The 19,267-nt window shown below is 34.9% G+C and overlaps 2 protein-coding genes across 16 annotated transcripts; one reads left to right on the top strand and one right to left on the bottom strand.

Moving 5' to 3' along the window:
• The first annotated feature begins 117 nt into the window (after positions 1-117).
• On the top strand, positions 118-9,377 carry LOC112935895 (REF/SRPP-like protein). Of its 15 annotated transcripts, none has more exons than XM_041006449.1 (22): positions 131-266; positions 367-423; positions 1,207-1,303; positions 1,417-1,515; positions 1,588-1,680; positions 1,912-2,038; positions 2,139-2,208; positions 2,303-2,344; positions 2,531-2,659; positions 2,732-2,842; positions 2,959-3,001; positions 3,466-3,590; positions 3,730-3,742; positions 3,846-3,913; positions 4,008-4,109; positions 4,461-4,611; positions 4,812-4,894; positions 4,987-5,044; positions 5,169-5,323; positions 5,419-5,556; positions 5,677-5,742; positions 7,168-7,311. In XM_041006449.1, the coding sequence occupies exons 5-21, from the start codon at positions 1,662-1,664 to the stop codon at positions 5,728-5,730; spliced, it is 1,488 nt and encodes a 495-aa protein (XP_040862383.1). In that variant the 5' UTR covers positions 131-266; positions 367-423; positions 1,207-1,303; positions 1,417-1,515; positions 1,588-1,661; the 3' UTR covers positions 5,731-5,742; positions 7,168-7,311. The 15 variants fall into 15 exon arrangements, 12 of the variants coding, with proteins under 12 accessions (XP_040862390.1, XP_040862386.1, XP_040862384.1 ...); XR_005887011.1 differs by having other exon boundaries at positions 134-266; positions 3,837-3,913; positions 5,677-5,785; XM_041006448.1 differs by having other exon boundaries at positions 134-266; positions 367-480; positions 3,837-3,913.
• Positions 9,378-15,583: 6,206 nt separating this feature from the next.
• LOC100798136 (F-box protein At1g67340) lies at positions 15,584-17,339 on the bottom strand. The gene is made up of 3 exons (XM_003538500.5): positions 16,915-17,339; positions 16,667-16,829; positions 15,584-16,572 (listed from the first exon to the last, which is right to left on the bottom strand). Exons 1-3 carry the CDS (start codon positions 17,094-17,096, stop codon positions 15,829-15,831), a joined length of 1,089 nt encoding a protein of 362 aa, XP_003538548.2. The 5' UTR covers positions 17,097-17,339; the 3' UTR covers positions 15,584-15,828.
• Positions 17,340-19,267: the final 1,928 nt, after the last annotated feature.

Consider the following 19,267-nt stretch of genomic DNA (forward strand, 5'->3'; position numbering starts at 1 on the left):
TCTTAATCATAACTTCCTAATCTTATCTAATAAAATACTAATCATAACTAACTACTAATCTTATCTAATTACTAATTAATTGACCGACTTATTACACTTTCAGCACTCTCTCACACTAACGGCATTGCCATCTCGCGTGGTGGTGCATTGTGGCCTATAAATATCACTCCCCTACCGCCACATTCCTCATTCAAATTTTCTTATAACGAAGTGAATCGCACTCTTCTCTCACTTTGAGTTTGCGACTCTGGAATTCTGCTACCATGGTGAGACCTGAAGCCTCTTCGATTCTTCTCTTACTTTCTCTTCTTCTTCATCTTCTTCCTCTCTCTGAGAGTTTCTTAATTTTCCATTTCGTTCTCTCAGGTCGTTGCACAGAAAGTTAAGGAAGCTGAAATCACCGAGCAGGATTCACTTCTTCTCGTACTTAACCTTCGTTCTGCTTCATGCATTTCTTATATTACTCATTTTTCTTCAATCGTATGGATCTGAATATCCGATACTTCTATTTTTTCCGTTCGAGTTTTCTTTTTCTTCTTCCACTGCTGTATTTCCTTTTGATCATTTATCGCTTTTATTTATTTTACATTTCTTCGCTAAATTCACTCTTTCTCGTACTTAACTATCGTTTTGCTTCATGCATTTCTTATATTACTCATTTTAATCTAATTTTCCTTAAATCGTTGGGATCTGAATATCTGATACTTCTATTTTTGTTCGTTCGAGTCTTCTCTTTTCTCTTCCACTGCTGCATTTCCTGTTGATCATTTATTGCTTTTATGCATTTTACATTTCTTCGCTAAATTTAGTTTTCAATATTATATAGTAGTTGTATTCCTTTCGTTATCAAATTCTACACCTGAGAGGATTTCATTTGCCGATAGAATCTGTCACTGAAGATTTTTGGTTCAGTAAAAATAACCTGATTCATCTTTTACAGAAACTTGCTATTCAGCTCCATTTATTATCATTATTCATTAGGATCAAACCAGATCTCAAACTGAAAGTTGGTTAGTTTTAATTTCAGCATCTAGTTGCCTTTTATATTAGAGAAAATGTAATGTTTGCTATACGAAGTTTAATTTAATCAAGTCATATGGAGAAATGTTCGTCCACATGTTACTTCAATTTGAGAGGATTTAGTAAACGAATCCAGACTCTGAATCAACGTATTTTCATTATCTGATTTGAAATTTCATTTGCAAGACGAGGATCCTGCTCCGAATTGCCATATTCAACATCAGTTATATCAGAGGACTATTTCCTGAGAAGTATTTCAATGATAAGTCTGTTCCCGCGTTAGGTAAAACCTGGTTTCAGTACTCTAGTCATTTTCCGTTTAAATTTTTCACTGAATCTTCTAATATTTGTTGCTGAGTGAATTGCATCGAAAACTAAATATGCTTGAAATGACAGAGATGAAGATAAAAAAACTTATGCCGGTGGATGCTGAGTCTCGCAGATTGATTGATTGGATGGAGAAAGGCACGATTAAGCTATTGTCTAACTGAACTTGTAGGTGGCGATTTTGTGTTGCTTGTGATGCGTTTTTTTGGTTTTTTTCTATCCTATTTATCGATTTTGCAGGTGTATACGACGCCTTACAGAAGAAATACCTGAAGACGCTTCTGTTCTGTGTGTGCGAAGCAGTGGACGGACCGATGCTTGAGGAATATGCATGTAAGGCTTTAACACATCTGATTGCAATTTTAGTTAGAGGTGTTAATGTGCCGGAATTTGGAAACTGTACTTAAATGAATACCACGTAGTTTATTGTTTTAACAGGACGAGAGTGCCACCTAATTAATACTTTACGAAAGACTGCCATAATCAAGTGGCAAAATATGGATTCTAAATAATTTAATTCGAGTCATTTGTGGAGGATTCATAAATATTAGTTTCACTGTGCAGTTTCATTTAGCTATTCAGATTCTGATAATCAAGAGGTGTCGATGAATATCAACCGCACTGGAAACAAAAAGAACCGGGGGACCTTCAAGTGTAATTCGACTACAGAAGTTACTCCCCATCAGATGAGGTTGATGTTGCAAAAGAGAATATAATTTAGATCTGAAGTGTTTTTATCATGTTAACTCACTAATTAAACTAATATTATTTGTATTTGGTGTAATCTTCAGGAGTTCTGCGTGTAAGATGATCCGAACTCTCGTTCAGTTGATGAGAACTCTGGAGAAAATGCCAGAAGAGGTAAAGAAATTCAAATGCTCTGAATGATAATTTCATAATATTCTTCAAGTTTAAGTATTCATTACAAACTCTGACCTCTACATTCTTTCCCCAGCGCACTATTATGATGAAGCTCCTCTACTATGATGATGTGACGGTATGTTCTTTAACATGAATAGCAAATCTCAGTTCCTTTTATCCTTTCTATGAATTTCTACATTGTCGAGACTCGAAGTGCATACTTTGCTAGGCAACTGGTGGTTATTTTAGCATTCTGTTATGCCAAAGCAAAGGACTGACTTATACAGGGTGATTTGGCAATATAATTGTTTTTTTCCTGCAGCCAGCTGATTATGAGCCTCCTTTCTTCAAGGGATGCACTGATGAAGAAACTTATCATCCATGGGAGAAGAATCCATTGAAAATGGAGGTTGGGAATGTAAACAGCAAGCACTTTGTGTTAGCTCTGAAGGTAATGGAAGGATATCGTGTTCACAGCTAGGTTTTAAATCTATTTCTTATCTTTTCTTCTTCAATTTTATAGGTGAAGAGTGTGCTCGACCCTTGTGAGGATGATAATGAGGGAGTCCAAGACGATTTCAGCGCTGGAGATGATTCCATGCAACAGAATGAATATTATGATACTGACAGTGAGGTAAACGAAGATGTTGCTTGATGTGGCCATTGCTATTTAAGATTTTAGTGAGGAAACTGTCTGACTTGCCATTGAAATAATCGTGTTACTTATATTCAGCATTTCACAATTTTTAGGTTTATCTTACTCAAGGGAATCGATATATAGTTGCTCCAATAGGTAACTAGAATATTTTTTTTATTACTGCACAACTCCATTTCTTAAATTCTTAGTATGTGAGTTTAAACCTAATTCAATCCCAAAATCTAGTTCAAGGGATGAAGGTTGCCCCTCACTTATATTACTTTAACTTGACTTTATCTTTAACCAACATGGGACTTGATTTTTTTCAATATCATTTTCTCCATTACTTTCTTTTAATATGTAAACAATGGCAAATAAACCGCAAGAACAGGAAGATTATGGCATTATTGAAGAAGGTAAATTATGTCTTTTTGCTTTCTTTGAGAAAAGTGTGTGTACACGTTTGTACGTGTGTGCATGTGTTTATATAAATTCAACCCAGAGGAATCATATTTTCCGTGTTCTTATTGGCTCCACACAAATATTTTTTGGTTCTTTAAAATTGCTAATTCAGTTACTAACCTGTAACTCAGAATATTAATGATCTACATTATGTTCAGACAATACCCAGGACCCGGTGGATGATGAGCAACAACTGGTCCGGGTCAAGGAGTGGATCAACTGTTGTCACCGTGACACTATCGAGTTTAATGATGTTCTATCGAATTTTCCAGACATCTCCGTGGTACTAATTTTTTCCCTGATACTTTTATTCAGATGATGTCTTTGCTTAGCCATTATTAGATTACGATCTATCTACAATTTTTAGTTTCTTTTCTCATCTTTTGCCAAATATAATTTCAGTTGAATTGTTTTACTTGCAGGTTCTATCCGAAGGTATGAAGGTTAATTATCATGTTCGAGCTGTTCTGCAGATTTTATCACTTGCAAACTTTATTTCTCTTTCGCCTGATTTTGCTTGGTTCTTCAGAGATCACAGACAAGCTTGTTGAGGAAGGTGTGCTATCAAAGATAGGGAAGGAAACCTACGCCATTAACAAGGACAAGGTTGATTTTTTTCTAAATTGACCTTAACCCTTTTTCCTTTGTTCGAGTAGTCCTTTCCTTTTTTGCCCCCTTACTGATGAAATTGCGATGTCAGAACCTTGAATATGAGTTCGCCATTGTGAAGGAAGAAATTGACGGTCAAATTCCTCAAGTCTTTGACAGAGCTTTGCAGGTTGAAGATCGCATATACATGAAAGTGAGTTTTATTTTTCCTTTTTTTATTGGTGTTATCTATGAGGATCTTTGGCTCTTTGCTGACTTGTAATGTATGTAAAGTTTGTTCACAACGAATGCTCTACAGCTCAAGTATAAAAGTGATGTTTCTTGTGCCCAAGTAAAGTACACTCCTAATACCGATTTGAAATGAATTGTGCAATGAAGTCAAAGATTTGTGCAAGAGTGGGAGGATGGAGTCTGTACACTACATGAAATATGATCAAGGATCTCTAAAAGTATTGACTTATGATAGGAGTTCGTTTAGTTATATGCAACAGTGGTAATATGTTTACGTTATGGTATAATCCTAACTTGGGAGTGAACATTGCAGGCTCTCTATCATGTTCTTCCGATGACACACGTTTCAGTCACTAAGCTTCAAAGCTTGCTTGAGGGAGAAGTAAACCAGATAGCAGCACGAAAGATCCTAGATAAAATGGTGCGGGATGGAATTATTGAACCCAAAGGCAGCAAAAGATTAGGTATCAAATTAAGTGCGTGTTTTGTTCTGCATTTGTTACATGAGAAGCGCGTATTTGACATCATCCGATAGGCTGCGTCAAACGAGAATTTGATGTGATTTAGGTGAGTTCCAATTTTGGAACCAAACACACACTAACAAATCCTTTTATTTTCTTTTTCTGTTTTTTCCCGGTTACTTTCTATGTCTGCTATACGCCAGGGAAACGTGTTATCCATTCTGACTTAACTGAAAGGAAATTCATTGAAGTCCAGAAAGCTCTAAGTGCTACTACTGAAGCAATGGTAATAATAACTACCCAATATTTGGGGTATATCACCACTTATTTTAATGTATGTTTAGTTGTTTACCAATTTCATGTTTCCAAATTTCACAGGATGTTGATCACTGTGAACCAAATAGCAAGTCCAAAAAAACTGGTTTCCGTTTAAATGGTGATGGATTAAAGCCGTTAATATTCTGTATTTCAATTCCGCAGCTTTTCGATATTGGCACTTGGTCAACTTACAACTATCTTATGGTCAACTTACAACTATCTTATGCTTTCTTGTTGATCAGGAAGCAACTATGACGTGTCTACATATGGGGTTCTCCACTCTATTGGATCAGATTTAACACGAATGAAAGTGACATCTGAGACAAACTATAGTGACTCCGGGAATGGACAGAAAGCATCAAAGGCAAAAGAGCCCGGGAACACCCCCATAAGCAGGGTTGAGACTAGTAACATTGATTAAATTTCCAGTTTCTATAATGTCGAATGTTTTCCATATATATAACTTATGTGATTTATTTTGAAATTGTACAGCCAGTTATTTCAAGAGAGAGTTTTGCGCAAGGCAAAGAGAACGGAAGAACAAATGGAATAGCAAATCAAGGGGACGAAGCTGACACAATCATATGCAGCAAGTCTTCCCAAGACAAACGACCAAGGAAAACTAGCGCGGTATTTTGTGGCTTCTTTATTCCTTATAGTGATATTATATTTTCTTTCTTTAGTGTTAAAAAGAGCCTTCAAGTAATTTGGACATGCCTGTAATCTGACAGCAATTTTCTTCTTTTATAGGCGAAGGAGCCTATCCATCAAAACATGAAGCGACAGAGATCTGAGGCTCAGTGAACCTGAATTCAGGTCCCTGAATATTTGCGGATAATATAGTAACAAATTCTGGCCTGTACATCCCTTATAACTATATCATATATGGCGTATAGATAAGCATTTCGTATTAGTAGAAGAGATAATGACTTGGTAGAAATCCCTATGGTCTTCTTTTCTAGCCGACTTTTTTTCTTCTAAAAATTGGCTCATGTCGAGTATTGCTGTTGGATTAAGGACATATGAATCATTTTACAGATTTTATTAGAAGCACTATTTTTTTTGACAAAATTAGAAGCACTTAATTCATACTCGTGGTTTTTTTTAAAAATTTCTTTTGTTATTATATTATGTTTTTATATTATATTCAATTTTTTTCCTAACTAGATGTCCAACAGATGAGAGGTTTCCATGAATTATTTTTTTTGCTTTTGCTACTTTTTTTCTTATAACTTTTTACAATGTTTTTAGTTGATAAAAGTTGTCCCAAGGCCTCAGCTTCATTCAGTCGTTGTTACCTCATTCCATTTCATTACAATGGCCCACGATTTGTCATAGATTATATTTTTTTAGTAAATACTAATTATTCCTAACTAGAAAATTTAAATTGGCACGATGACCCCACAAGAACTTAAAATTGACTGCCACTAAGTTGAGATTAAAAGAATACAATTTGGAGCACTAAGTTACAAATCATATTTTGTAATTTGATTACCGATTATAATAACATGTGACATAGCAGTGTGATGCAAACCTGCTAACCTACATGCAATTACTGCTGCAAGCAAAACAGATTTCTAACAAATCAAATTCATTCTAGAACATGCATTTATATTTATTTTCCTATTTTTATTTTTAGTAAGAGACTAATAAATAATAACACTTATTTTGGGCTTGTCAATAGGAGTTGGGGCATAACAGTGATTTACGTTGTAAAAAAAAAAACAGTGATTTATGCAGTAAAAAAACCTAAATATACATGATTTGATAATTTTTAAGAGTAATTTTATTTATAAAACAAAAAAATTTAAAAACTGATCAATAATTCTCCTTTTTCTTTATCTCTCTTCTTTTATTATATTATATCATCAATTAAATCAAAACTAATGATACATAAATCATCCTACAAATATTTTTTATTTTTTTATTTATCTTCTTATCACATTATAAATATTATTATATCCATTATTTTTTTTCTTTTGTTTATTCTCTCTAGATATTAGATAACACATTAAGTACCTATCAAATATTTTTCTTAAATCAATCACTTATTTATTTATTTTTTCTCAAGTTGTATATAAATCAAGTGAAGCTTGTTTAAGAAATAATTTCAATTTTTAATTTTAACTTTCTTAAATATCATTTGTAACCGTATGAAACGTTCACGTAATAATTACAACAATTAAAAGAAAACTCCACCTAATTGTACGGTTTTATGATTTTACACAACTGCGTCCACAGGTTTGTGAATCCTGACATAAACATGGATCCCGGTCGCTCCACTCCGAAGAAGGTTCTCAATTTTCGAGAAACCGCCACGTGGCTTCTGGAAGCAGCAAGTTTGGTCTAGAAAGATCCCAAGGAGTCGGTCCGAACGAGGATCCACCCCCTTCCTTGACGAACACAGAGACGTGTGTTTTGGATTCTATTTGTGCCGTGGTTTGAGATTTAGATGCAAATAAATATATACCCTGTCTTGTGCCGTGTCCCCTTTAAGCCAATTGCAATCAAACAAAGTTTCGGTTATTGGTGTTCATTTTTCTTCCTCCATCTTTCTCTAAAACATTAATTGAACTCTCCATTCCTTAAATTTTACCAACGAGCTAGTTCCGACACAGACAAAGCAATGGCAAAGACTGAGGTTGGTTGGCATAATTATATTTTTGGCTTTTCTTAAAATTCCTTCTTTGATTGATGTTTTTTTCTCTTCCCATGGAGGTGGAGATTGTAATTTATTGAACTAAAGTAACTTGTGATTCAACTTTATGCATGCAGTTAGAGGTGACTGTTGAGAGCAAGAACAAAGAACTAAAGCACCTGGGATTTGTGAGGATTGCTGCTATTCAAACTTTTGTGATTGTGTCAAATCTGTATGAGTACGCAAAGCAGAATTCTGGGCCTTTGAGATCCGCTGTTGGAACGGTTGAGAACACTGTAACCACCGTTCTTGGTCCTGTCTGCAACAAATTCAAGGACTTCCCTGATGATGTCCTGGTTTATGTTGACAAAAAGGTAATTTTTTTCTTCCTTTACCTCTTGATCATTTCTACATCCATGTGTTTAGAAAAAAAAAAGGTGTTTTATTTGTATGGTTTTTGTAATTATTTCTGGTTTCTCACGTGGATCTGATAAAAAGGGTGATGGCAAAAAGGTTGTTGATGATTCATGCTCAGCTTGTATTCATGAATTGTCTTGTTACTTCTAATGTTGATCCTTTTTTATATAAACTAAGATCAAGATCTGTTTCTTCAATAGCTAATAAGGACGTGGTTGCCACTTACAAATAAAAAGTATATTGTATTTGTGGGTAAATATTCCCTTACAGAGCTAAAAAAAATGCTGGAAATCAATTAGTTCTTTTGGTTGGCCAAACTTTTTGTTTAACGTTGCTGGAAAGGTTTAACCCTTTGTAAGATGCTGTTTTTCGTGAGGACAAAACTTATATATGCGGGCTCTACTGTTTGTCAATTAAAATTGGGAATTCCATCTAAGTAATTCGCATTTTAACGTTTGTATTAAAAGATTATATAAATTATTGAGACAAAATTTCATTTTCTGATTAGAAAATAGGACAAGCAACTCCTAAAGCACCCTATATAAGTTTTTTCCATTTCTCATCACCCACTTCTTGTTGCTTTGAATTGAGGCTTGATTCTTCTGTTTGAGGCGGCCTCTTAATTAAGTGTCCTTTGTACCTTGTGGGCAGGTGGATGAAGCTTCCCACAAGTTCGATGAGCATGCTCCTTCCTTTGCCAAGCACCTTGCGGATCAAGCCAAGGGTGTGATTCAGAAAGTGACTTGTGAGGCAGGGAAAGTTGCAAGTGAAGCTCAATCTGGGGGGTCAAGAGCTGCTGTTCATTTTGTTGCTACAGAGTCAAAGCATTTTGTGTTGATAAATTCGGTGAAGTTGTGGAATGGACTCACCCACTATCCACCATTCCATGCATTGGCAGAGATAGCAGTTCCCACTGCTGCTCACTGGTCAGAGAAGTACAACCATGTGATCAAGGCCATGACTCAAAAGGGTTATAGTTTCATCGGGTATCTACCTTTGATTCCCGTTGAAGAGATAGCCAAGGCATTCAAACAGGGAGAGGCGAACTTAAAAGGAGATAATGCAGCCTCTGAGGAACAAAGATTAGAATCTGCATCTGATTCTGATTAAATTCAGCTTTACTTCTTCAAAAAAATTTGCTTATGAGTGAACTTGTTTTGTGGGTTGTGACATTCTAGGCAATGTGGTGGTTGTGACTAGACATACTTTTAAGCTTGTTAAGCATGGTAAGACTATGTAATTAATCCATGTAGAAGATACGATTTATGTAAATGGTGCGGATAATGCTCATAAAGGTTGCTTCCTCCTTTTGTATGCATATAAAATATTGCTTAGTGCTCTTTATTGTGACTACATTTGGTGGTTGCAAACCTGATAAGCACAATACTGGGTATTTGCTTCTATTGGCTCTTGACTATGATTTCTTTATGAGTGGACCCGCAAAAATTGACATTAATAGCTATAAAACTCTAGAGCTTATTGTTTTCTAGCATTACTTGTAGGACTCGTTAACCATTTCATACGTTCACGGATCTCTTACATAAACTATATCGATCTCAGCAACTCTCCATCTTGTTGTGTCATTTATCCACTGAAACCATATAGTTGTTCCCAATCTATAGCATATTATTCCTGAACGATCCATAGAAAACTAGTGTCTGCTTTTGCTATATATATTAATATTATCCCTTGAGGCCTGAACGATAAATAGAAACTAACTAGCGTCTGCATTCTGCAACCAGTGTCTTGTTACAATCGGTTCTACGGTGTTCTCTCATTCATGTGATAAGTCATCAACGAAGAACTTTCCCCACTACATTATTACGAAGTTAGATTATCTCATCATGCAAGTTGATTGGGTTAGTGGTAAGAATTTCAATACAGTAGTTTCTTTAAAGTGGTATGTTTAAATTTAATTGTGTTACAAAATGAGTTCTTCTCGTGCACAAAAGGAAAAATAGTTTGGTATTATGATTTTAATAACCATATGACATCTATAATGTTCAAATTTAGTAATCTTGATGTGTGAAACTCTCGTTTCCATTTTTTTTTCGGGGATTCATCTTATTAGTGTTGAAATTGTTGTGATTATAGTTATCATCTCTACTTTGTTCCTTCGATTGCCTTCGTCTCTGCCATTGTCTCGCCATCAATTTTTGCTTTTTGAAGGTCGATTTTCTATCGATACCTTCAATGCTAGTTCTTCCTTTTCTTGATTGTAACTCTTTAATTGAAAGCTGACCAGTATGATGAGATTTTTCTGTAACATTGTTGAATATAGTCTGGCTGTTAATATTTTCTGATATTTGTTCATATTTTGTTTCGTCCTAGTTTTTGTAGGCCTAATCAGCTAGTATTGGTTACTCAAGATATTATGTGATTACCAAGCCTTGATTAGTTAGGATAATCAACTAGTATTGATTACTCAAGATATTATGTGATTACGATTAGCTAGGATATTGTATCTCAAATTAGTCAGATATTTTTTCTCATAGTATCTTTCACGTATCTGACTCAATTGTATTTCAAATGTATATATACCCTTGCACCTCAATCAAGATATTATGTGATTACCTAGCTTTGATTAGTTAGGAGCCTCTCACCATGTGAACAACGACATCATCAATTGTCTCTCAATTTCCAATGACTGCACTGGTCCGGATCAGCTTCACATTGCCAATGATAAGGGTCTTTTCATTCAACATCATGGCTCAACTGAATTGAACACCCCTACCATCCCTCTTCGTCTTTCCAATATACTATGTTCCCTCTGTCTCTCAAAATCTCATTTCTGTTTCTCAATTACGTCAAACTAACTCGGTGTCTGTTGAATTTTTCCCTTGCATTTTGAGGTAAAGAGCCTGACAACGGGAGCGGTTCTTCTGCAAGGAAAGACTGAAGATCAGGTGTATAAGTTGCAATCTTCTTTGTCCCCTCCAAAAATTCACCATGTCCATAGTCTTCCCTCAATAAAATTGTGGCATCACCAACATGATCTAACAAAATGAAATCCCCATTTGAAATTATATTTAAGAACCCACCAAATTACTCCAAGTAACGTGTCTTTGGTTGTCTTTGTTTCCCATGGCTAGCACCGTGTACCACCAACAAGCTTCAATCACCCCAACCCCGTGTCTTTATTGGATATAGCAATACACAAAGTGCCTACCTCTGTTTTCATCCACCCTCACAAAAGACTTACACATCACATCATGTTTATTTTGTAAAAAACACCTTTCCTTACTCCACCACAACAGCCACGTCACCCTTCCCTAATCTTAATTCCCATGCATTAATCTCCTCATCTAATTCTCATAATCTTCCGCAGCCAATAACCATCATTCACACCGTGCCAACCAATACGCAATTTCCGCAACAATCCACTGATCCTATTCCTTTATTCCAATCTTCCACCGACCAACCATTACCATTCAATGCCAATCAACATTTAAATCCTACAATTGAAGTTAATGTCCCTAATTCCCACGACCAATCTCTATGCATAGCTCTTCCTTTTATAATTTTCTTACTGAAGAATTGCAACCAAATCCCACCCATTCAATGCTAACAAGATCCAAAAATGGAATTTTCAAACCGAAACAAATCCACGCAGCTTCAAAGTTTCCAAACACCAGAACCAGTTGAGCCCTCATGCCTCACCAAGGCTCTCAAAATTCCTAAATGGAAAGCTGCCATGTTGGATGAATTCACAACAATCTTGGCTAATGGAACATGGACTCTAGTTCCAAAACAAAATCACTTCAATATGTTTGGCAATAAATGAGTTTACCGCTTCAACACAGATGGCTCCATTGCTTGTTACAAGGGTTTCATCAACGTCCAGGGATGATGAACTATACTGATACATTCAACGCAGTCATCAAGTCACAGACGATCAAGTTGGTTCTATGTGTCTCTCAATCCAAATGTTGGCCTCTTATTCAAATGAATGTCAATAATGTCTTTCTTCATGGAAATGTTGTGGAGGACATATATATGTCTTAACCACCAGCATTTATTCATCCTCAGTTCCTTGATCATGTTTGCAAGCTTCAAAATGCACTTTATGGCCTCAAACAAGCTCCTCGAGCCTGGTTTCATGCTTTGGAACAATTCATGATTAGTATTGGATTCACAAACTCCAAGTCTAATGCATCTCTATTTGTTTATGTTATGATCTCCTACTAACAGGTAATGATCCTAAATTCATTCATTCAAGTCCTCTCTCAAAGACCTTGGAGCACCTAGTCACTTTCTTGGGCTTGAGTTGGTCCCTACACAGAATGGTGTCTTCCTCACCCAACATCATTATATCCGTGACATTCTCCACAAACACAACATGCATGATGCGAAACTTGTATCCACACCAATGTCTACCTCGATTAATCTTGCCGAATGTGGCGACATACCTTCTTATGATGCTCATGAATATCGTCAACTTGTTCGTTCACTACAATAACTCGACCTGATGTTGCCTACTGTGTTTCCAAGCTATCTAATTATATGCATACTCCAAATACAGTTCATATGCAGGCCACAAAACGTCTTCTTCACTACCTCAAGGGTACCTTGGATTATGGCCTCCATCTTCGTCCATCATCAGATCTTCACCTACGAGCATTTTGTGATTCTGATTGGGGTGGTGATTCCACTGACATGAAATCGAGTGTTGCATACATCATCTACCTAGGACCCAATGCTATATATCTTGGTCCTGTAAGAAACATAAAACAGTTGCCTAATCATCCACGGAGGCAGAGTATCGAACCATTGGTTCCACTACAACTGAAATTCTTTTGCTACGAGAACTTCTCAAAGATCTTCATCTCCATCTCCCTGGCACACCACATGTATACTCCGACAACATTGGAGCCACATATCTATGTGTCAACCCGGTGTTCTACTCTTGCATGAAGCATGTCTCCATTGAATATCACTTTGTTCGTGATATTATATCTCAAATTAGTCAGATATTTTTTTCTCATATTATCTTTCACATATCTGACTCATAATTGTATTTCAAATGTATATATATCCTTGCACCTCAATGAATAATGTTGTCTACCCCAATTCTCTTTATTCTCTATAGTTTTTAGGAGATAATTTTTAGAGTTTATGTCATCTGCATGTTGCACATACTAATTTGGTGGCATTCTTTGTATGTATTAAGTATTACCTATATAAAGGCTTCTGGGGCCATGAAAAATTAGAGGGGGAAAATTAGATATGCAAAGATATCAAAGAAGCAGGGGAGAGAGAGAAAATTGAGGATGCTCAAGAAAAGGGAAACATTCTAATTTGAAGAGATAAAAAAAAGTCAATTTTTGTCCCTCTCATAAATCCTTTCTATTATTTAACGTTTTCATCGTTATAATGACTTGTTACGGGGGATGTGTTGGTCTTCAACTACTTCCAACAAGATTCAAATTTTTGTGCTATTCAATCACTCTTATTTTTGTGTTTCTGCTTTGTTAACTAGTATCTAGGAAAATTTCAAAACAATCTCTCTATTCCATGATTTTCAGTTCTTAACGATGATTACTTATTCATTTAAGGTGAGGAAATGGAACAAGATAGAGGAATTGTGTGGCAAACAAATGAGGGGAGGGATTAAAAATAAGAGAAAGGTATCGAAACTTCAGTTACCTATAAAAATTGAATGACAGATAAATTTAGAGTTAAAAAGGTAGAGTTATGTTGGTAGATAAAAAAAAATGTTTAAAATATTGCTATAGAGGAAAATGAATAAAGAAAAAAAAGTGTTTCAAGGATAAAAAAGGGCCACGAGTGGATCTAAGGTAACATTGTATGTGGCCCCTAATGCACTATATCAATATTTCCATTAGCATTAACTGGCTTTAGTTAACATATTGACTAAAATGACCGACAAATTCAAGAATTGGGAACCTTTTTGCACCAATTTCTTTCTTTTAATAATGAAAATGATTGAGCCATAATTTTTGAAATACCAAATCCACCATTCACTTCTTTTTATCCCGTTCCATTGTAAATATTCGATCAATTAAATGACAATTTACTTATATTAGATATCCAAACATAGTCTTACAATATAAATAAATAAATAAATCAGGGTATACAAATAGAATAGACAGTATGAAATTCTGTTAGAGGGCCTAATATGCCTGGTCTTGGACCACCCACCGATGTCTGTAGTGTTTAAAATTTAAATGCAACTGAATATTAATAATGAGCCTCGCTGAAAGAATAAGTGCGCTCCCACCACACACTCACTTTCATCTTTAAATTATTTTTTCCACCATCTGACACAACAATCTTCAATTGTCATAAATCGATTTTATTTTTCTTCCAATGTGCATCAAATACTGTATATGAAAAGATACACAACCCCCACATCAACTTGCAAAATTGCATCACAACTCTTTCCAATATTTTCTTTTTGCACTTGTTTTCTCGCCCATCCTTGATAACCAAATATCTCTTATCTCTCTGACCACAAAATAGTTGGACATAATTAATGCTGGTTGAAAACGGGTTTTGGAGGATGCAACAACACTTGCAGGACGTTTATTATTCTCAACTAAATGAAGGGGAAATATGTTAGTGTAAATTGTAAAACAATGGCTTGATAGTTGATGCATATGTAGAAAATATAAGTTTCTATTTTTACATATGCATCAACCTCAAAATTCTTTCAAATGCATGTTTACCAAAGTTTTGGTATTTATTGCTAAAGCAAGAGAAACCCCCACAGAACTTTATAATGGTGATATACTACTATAAAAAATTGTACAGAGACTAAAACAGTTTTATCATAGGACTAAAATTTAAAGTGAATAGTTTATCTGGAGAGAATTTAGTTCTTCAATAGAAAATTATAATCATAATGTCAATCAAACAATTGTGATTATAAATATTATTTATGACCCAATCCAAATTAAGATAAAAATACATTTTATATGTAGAAAAAGGGATTCTATGATTCCAAATGAGATTATTAAGAATCCAACACTCTAACTTTCCATTTAACAATTTCCTAGACATTCTTTTATGTATGCAATTATATAAGAATATCTCCTAAAGAAGATTGATCACTCTTTTAACCACCTCGTGAAAAATCAATTATCCACCAAAGAATCGGCGCCATCAAGTGTTGACACTTTTTTTTATGTCAGTTGTCATTATCACTTTGATGACTCGTGGATATCGGTGTCTCAAGGGAGGCAATATTGTAATACCCCAACTCAAGATGTCGTAGCCTTTTTTACCTCTTTTCTTCCATTCTTGTTTTGTGGCTTGTGCAATGCAATCCTTATTTACCTTTCTTCCAGTAAAAAAACCCAAGAAATACACATACACAACACGTGTCAACTAAAGAATGCTTGAATCCTACCACCAATAAACTAGATTTAAGCATCATTTTTATTTTTTTGTGCATCTCAAATAATAGTATTTTCAAAAGGCTTTATTTCGATAAATGTTTGAATTTCAATGAGTTGCCAAACTGTACGCTATACGTTACTATAGTAGTATTATCAAATGAATAAGAATTAACAAACATAAAAAGTTCATATATTTTAATTTTGCAGAATTAACAATTAATTAAGGATGATAGTTGCTCTATAATAAAAAATATCCCCTTCATTTTGTTTTTCAGGAGAATTAATTTACGGTTCTATACAACAGTAAAAGTAAAAGGAAAAGAGGTCGAAGCAAAACCCTGTCATTGAAGTTGCACTTGCAAAGCCACGGTAATAAATGAGATTTTTCCCCCCATTTTACCCCATGTTAAAAATAGATTCATACCCGTCGAAACTTCCAAGCAGGCTTACCGTCACCGTTAACGTTTGTAAAAATAGTCTAGTTTTCTAACTATCAACCATCATTACTCCGTCATCTCCGCCGTCATTCTCGCCGGCGACATCTTCGTCGTCGTCATCGAGCCACCTCTCAACGGGAGCACATTCCGCCTTGTGCCGAAACTTCCAATCAAGCGCCTGACACGCGCGTGAGCAATAGTTCACCACACCACAAACCGAACACCTTCGAAACTCGTGCCTCCTTGTCTCGGGTCGCCCGCAACCCGATTGAGAACAGAGTCTCATACCCGCACTCGGAAACCCGCCCCGAATATCAAACCACTCCGACATGAACTGACTCGCCGGGTGAACCTCCGGCGCCGGAACGTTGCAGCCGTAATCACTTAACAGCGGACAACCCGACCCGGTTTCCGACCGGAGCCTCGGGTGGGGGACAGGTTGGTGGCTCCACGTCAGCCAGGGACGCTTGTTATTCCCGGCGGAGAGCACGGCGGCGAGTTCACGCACGTTGGCTTGCACCAAAAACCGTCGACCCTCCGTTACGTTTTGTTTAACGCCGTAACCGTCTTGAAGGCAATGACCAAGCTCCCGAAGCGCGTCGATGTGACCGAGGAAAGCCGCGCGTGCGCAAAGCGCCACACCCGCTCGAAGGTCCTTGTCGTTTTTCGTGCCGCCGCTTCCGTTGAACTGTATCACCGCGAGCGAGTACAGCGCCGGCGCGTGAGAGTTCATCGCTGCCTTCGCCATCAGCGCCGCGCCGCTCCCTCTGTTTTGCAAACAATAAAACCGAATCTGCACAAAAATGAAGAGCCCCAAGAGGCTAAGAATCAAACATTCGTTCAACATTAAAAAAAAAAGTATTTTTTTTCAAAAAGAAAAAACTAACCAGGCCGAGAGTGTAACAGGCTTCAATGTTTCCGGCGTCGGCACAATGTTTGAGGAAACGGTGAAGAGAGTCGCACCAGTTTTTGGCCTTGACTGAGAATGTTTTGTGGGAAGCTTTTGATAAGACAAGAGAGTGAAGGCCTAAGGAGTTTAGTCTCTTGCACCTGTTCAGTTTCAACAAATCAATTAAGAAAAAACTTTTTTTTTAATTTTATTTTTTTGAGAAGATTGAGAAAGGTGCGTGCGTACGTTATTAAGACACTGATGAAATCGGAGGGGGAGGTGGCGGTGGAGCTGAGCTTGCAGAGGATAGAGAGGACGAGGTCGTCAGGGAGAGAGTCGAAGCAATCGGAGGTTTTGTCCGGCGAAGTCTTTTGTCTTTTCCGGCAAGACATGGTTGGAAGATAAGAGAGGCGTCTCCTCGTTCGCATAATATGCCTAAAAGTTAACCTCTTGGGTCTATTTATGTGGCTTCCTAGGTCTTGTCTACAACTACAAATAGGTGTGTTGTGTTGTGTAATGGAACTCTGAACTTGGAACTTGTAAATGAATGAGAGAGAGAGAGAGATAAAGTAAAAAGGGTAAACGCAAAGTGGGAAGTTACATAGATAGGAGAGTTGAGATGAGAGGAGAGGGTAATGAATCAGAATCCCCCACCACGACACACTTACAACACACCAACACTAATTTAAAATACTACTAGTATACTTCTTCTTTTTTATTATTATTGGAAAGGTTAAAGAATAATATGAGAAAGATTTTTATTAAAATAATATAATATTAAATTATTTATGGTTTTTTTGTGTTTCCTTTAGTTTTTTAAATTTTAATCAATATTCTTATTAAAAAAATATTTGTTATGAGATCGCATAAAAACATGAACAAAAATAATATAATTTTACCTATTTCAATAAAAAAAATATTTTATTTCCTTAATTAATTTTTAATAACAATGATTAACATTTTTCATAAGAAAAATATTTAATATCATTTAATGCACTATCTTATTTAAAAATAATTCTTTCTTGAAAAATCATTTATCAAAACCTGATTGATACTAATCGAATAAAAATAAATGTCTGAAATGAAACTTCAATTTAAACCGGCACATATGAATCTTTTTTACATAAATGAAAGTAAATCTTTTCAAGAGACTAGTTAAAAAAAAGAATTAAGTAATTTTAAAAGTGTATTTGTTATTGTTTCATTAAAAATAGTTAATTTTTAATTTCTTGAACGAGTGTTCTAAAAACATATATAGGAAAAGTTTGTTTAAATTTAAATTAAGTAATTTTAAATTAAGAATTTTATTAAAAATTTTTATTTAATAAGTAGATATAATTTATTTTTCAAAATAAACAAAAAATTATTACTTTTAAGAAAAAATTATTATTATTTTTCAAAATAATTACTATTTACACAAACACACTAAAACATAACATAAAATAACTTAATATTTATTAAAATAAATATATATTTTAACAAATAAATATAAAGAAACCACCCTGTCCTTTATTTTTAAGAAAATATAATTAATATTTAAAAAAAAAAACAATTACAAAGGGGGAGTTGTTAGTTACAGAAAAGGCTCTCTTCTTGTCCTTTATATGTGTCAAACGGCGTTGACCAAGATCCACCCTGTCCTCCTTCCTTGCTTTAATGCTATTCATGCCTATGCTCTTTTTTCTTTTCAACACTCCTTTTTTTTTTTCTTCTTTAATCTCTACGTCTCTTTGCTTAAGTTTAATTCAAACAACTATTTTTCTTCAAAAAAAATTCAAAACAAGTATATAAGACACAAATACTATATTTTCTCTTCTGGAGTTCATTCATATTAAAGTCAACTGTACGTTTCATTGTTAGTTAAGTTATATTATTGAGAGAGAAAAAATTATAATTGTTGAGAAAATATTTCATCTATCGACAGATTTTTTAAGCTATCATTTAATTATAAATTTGTATGTATAATAAACTTATTAACCTCTTTAATAGTTATTCTAAAAAAAAATTCAATACTTATTATAATTTCTAATTAGTTGATTGTGTCAAAATTTTCATACTGATTGTGCCTAAAAATTAAACTATACGGACTACGGAGTACTACGTTACATTAATGATATACAAAATCATTTTGAACGCTAACTAATATAATTGATAAGATTCATATAAAGAAATACTTCACTTTTAAAAAAGGAGTATAAACAGTATTTTTTTTTGTGCTAAATATAAAAGGTAAACATAATTTTTTAATTGCATTTTTCTTCTTCTTCTTTTCATTTCAGAAGATCAGGAAAAGAAAGAAAAAAAATAGAAAGCATGGTCATGAAAAATTTCTGTTTCTTGTTGCCAACAAACAAATGAACCATTTGCTGACATAATTTAAAGCGGTGGAATAATATTACGAGTGCTGAATCTTTTTTGTTATAACTAAATATGAATTACAATTCTTATACTCCATAGTTATTTTTGCTAAATTCAAACAAGTGCATCACAGTTTTATTACGGTGTTTTTTCTTTGATAATGAAAAGTTTTCTTTTTTTCTTTTAAAGAAAAATATTGAAATGAATGAAACAAAAATGTGAAATAAATTTAAATTTTTAA

Source organism: Glycine max, chromosome 11 (assembly GCF_000004515.6).
Source record: "Glycine max cultivar Williams 82 chromosome 11, Glycine_max_v4.0, whole genome shotgun sequence".
Taxonomy (NCBI): domain Eukaryota; kingdom Viridiplantae; phylum Streptophyta; class Magnoliopsida; order Fabales; family Fabaceae; genus Glycine; species Glycine max.

Excerpts from the sequence above, each read along its gene's own strand:
- LOC112935895 (XM_041006448.1), top strand. Across the intron at positions 2,209-2,302 it reads TGGAGAAAATGCCAGAAGAG|CGCACTATTATGATGAAGCT; the intron begins GTAAAGAAATTC and ends TTCTTTCCCCAG. Across the intron at positions 3,914-4,007 it reads ACGCCATTAACAAGGACAAG|AACCTTGAATATGAGTTCGC; the intron begins GTTGATTTTTTT and ends TTGCGATGTCAG.
- LOC100798136 (XM_003538500.5), bottom strand. The coding sequence starts at position 17,096 with ATGCGAACGAGGAGACGCCTCTCTTATCTTCCAACCATGTCTTGCCGG. Across the intron at positions 16,830-16,914 it reads TTCATCAGTGTCTTAATAAC|GTGCAAGAGACTAAACTCCT; the intron begins GTACGCACGCAC and ends GAAACTGAACAG. Across the intron at positions 16,573-16,666 it reads CCTGTTACACTCTCGGCCTG|ATTCGGTTTTATTGTTTGCA; the intron begins GTTAGTTTTTTC and ends ATTTTTGTGCAG.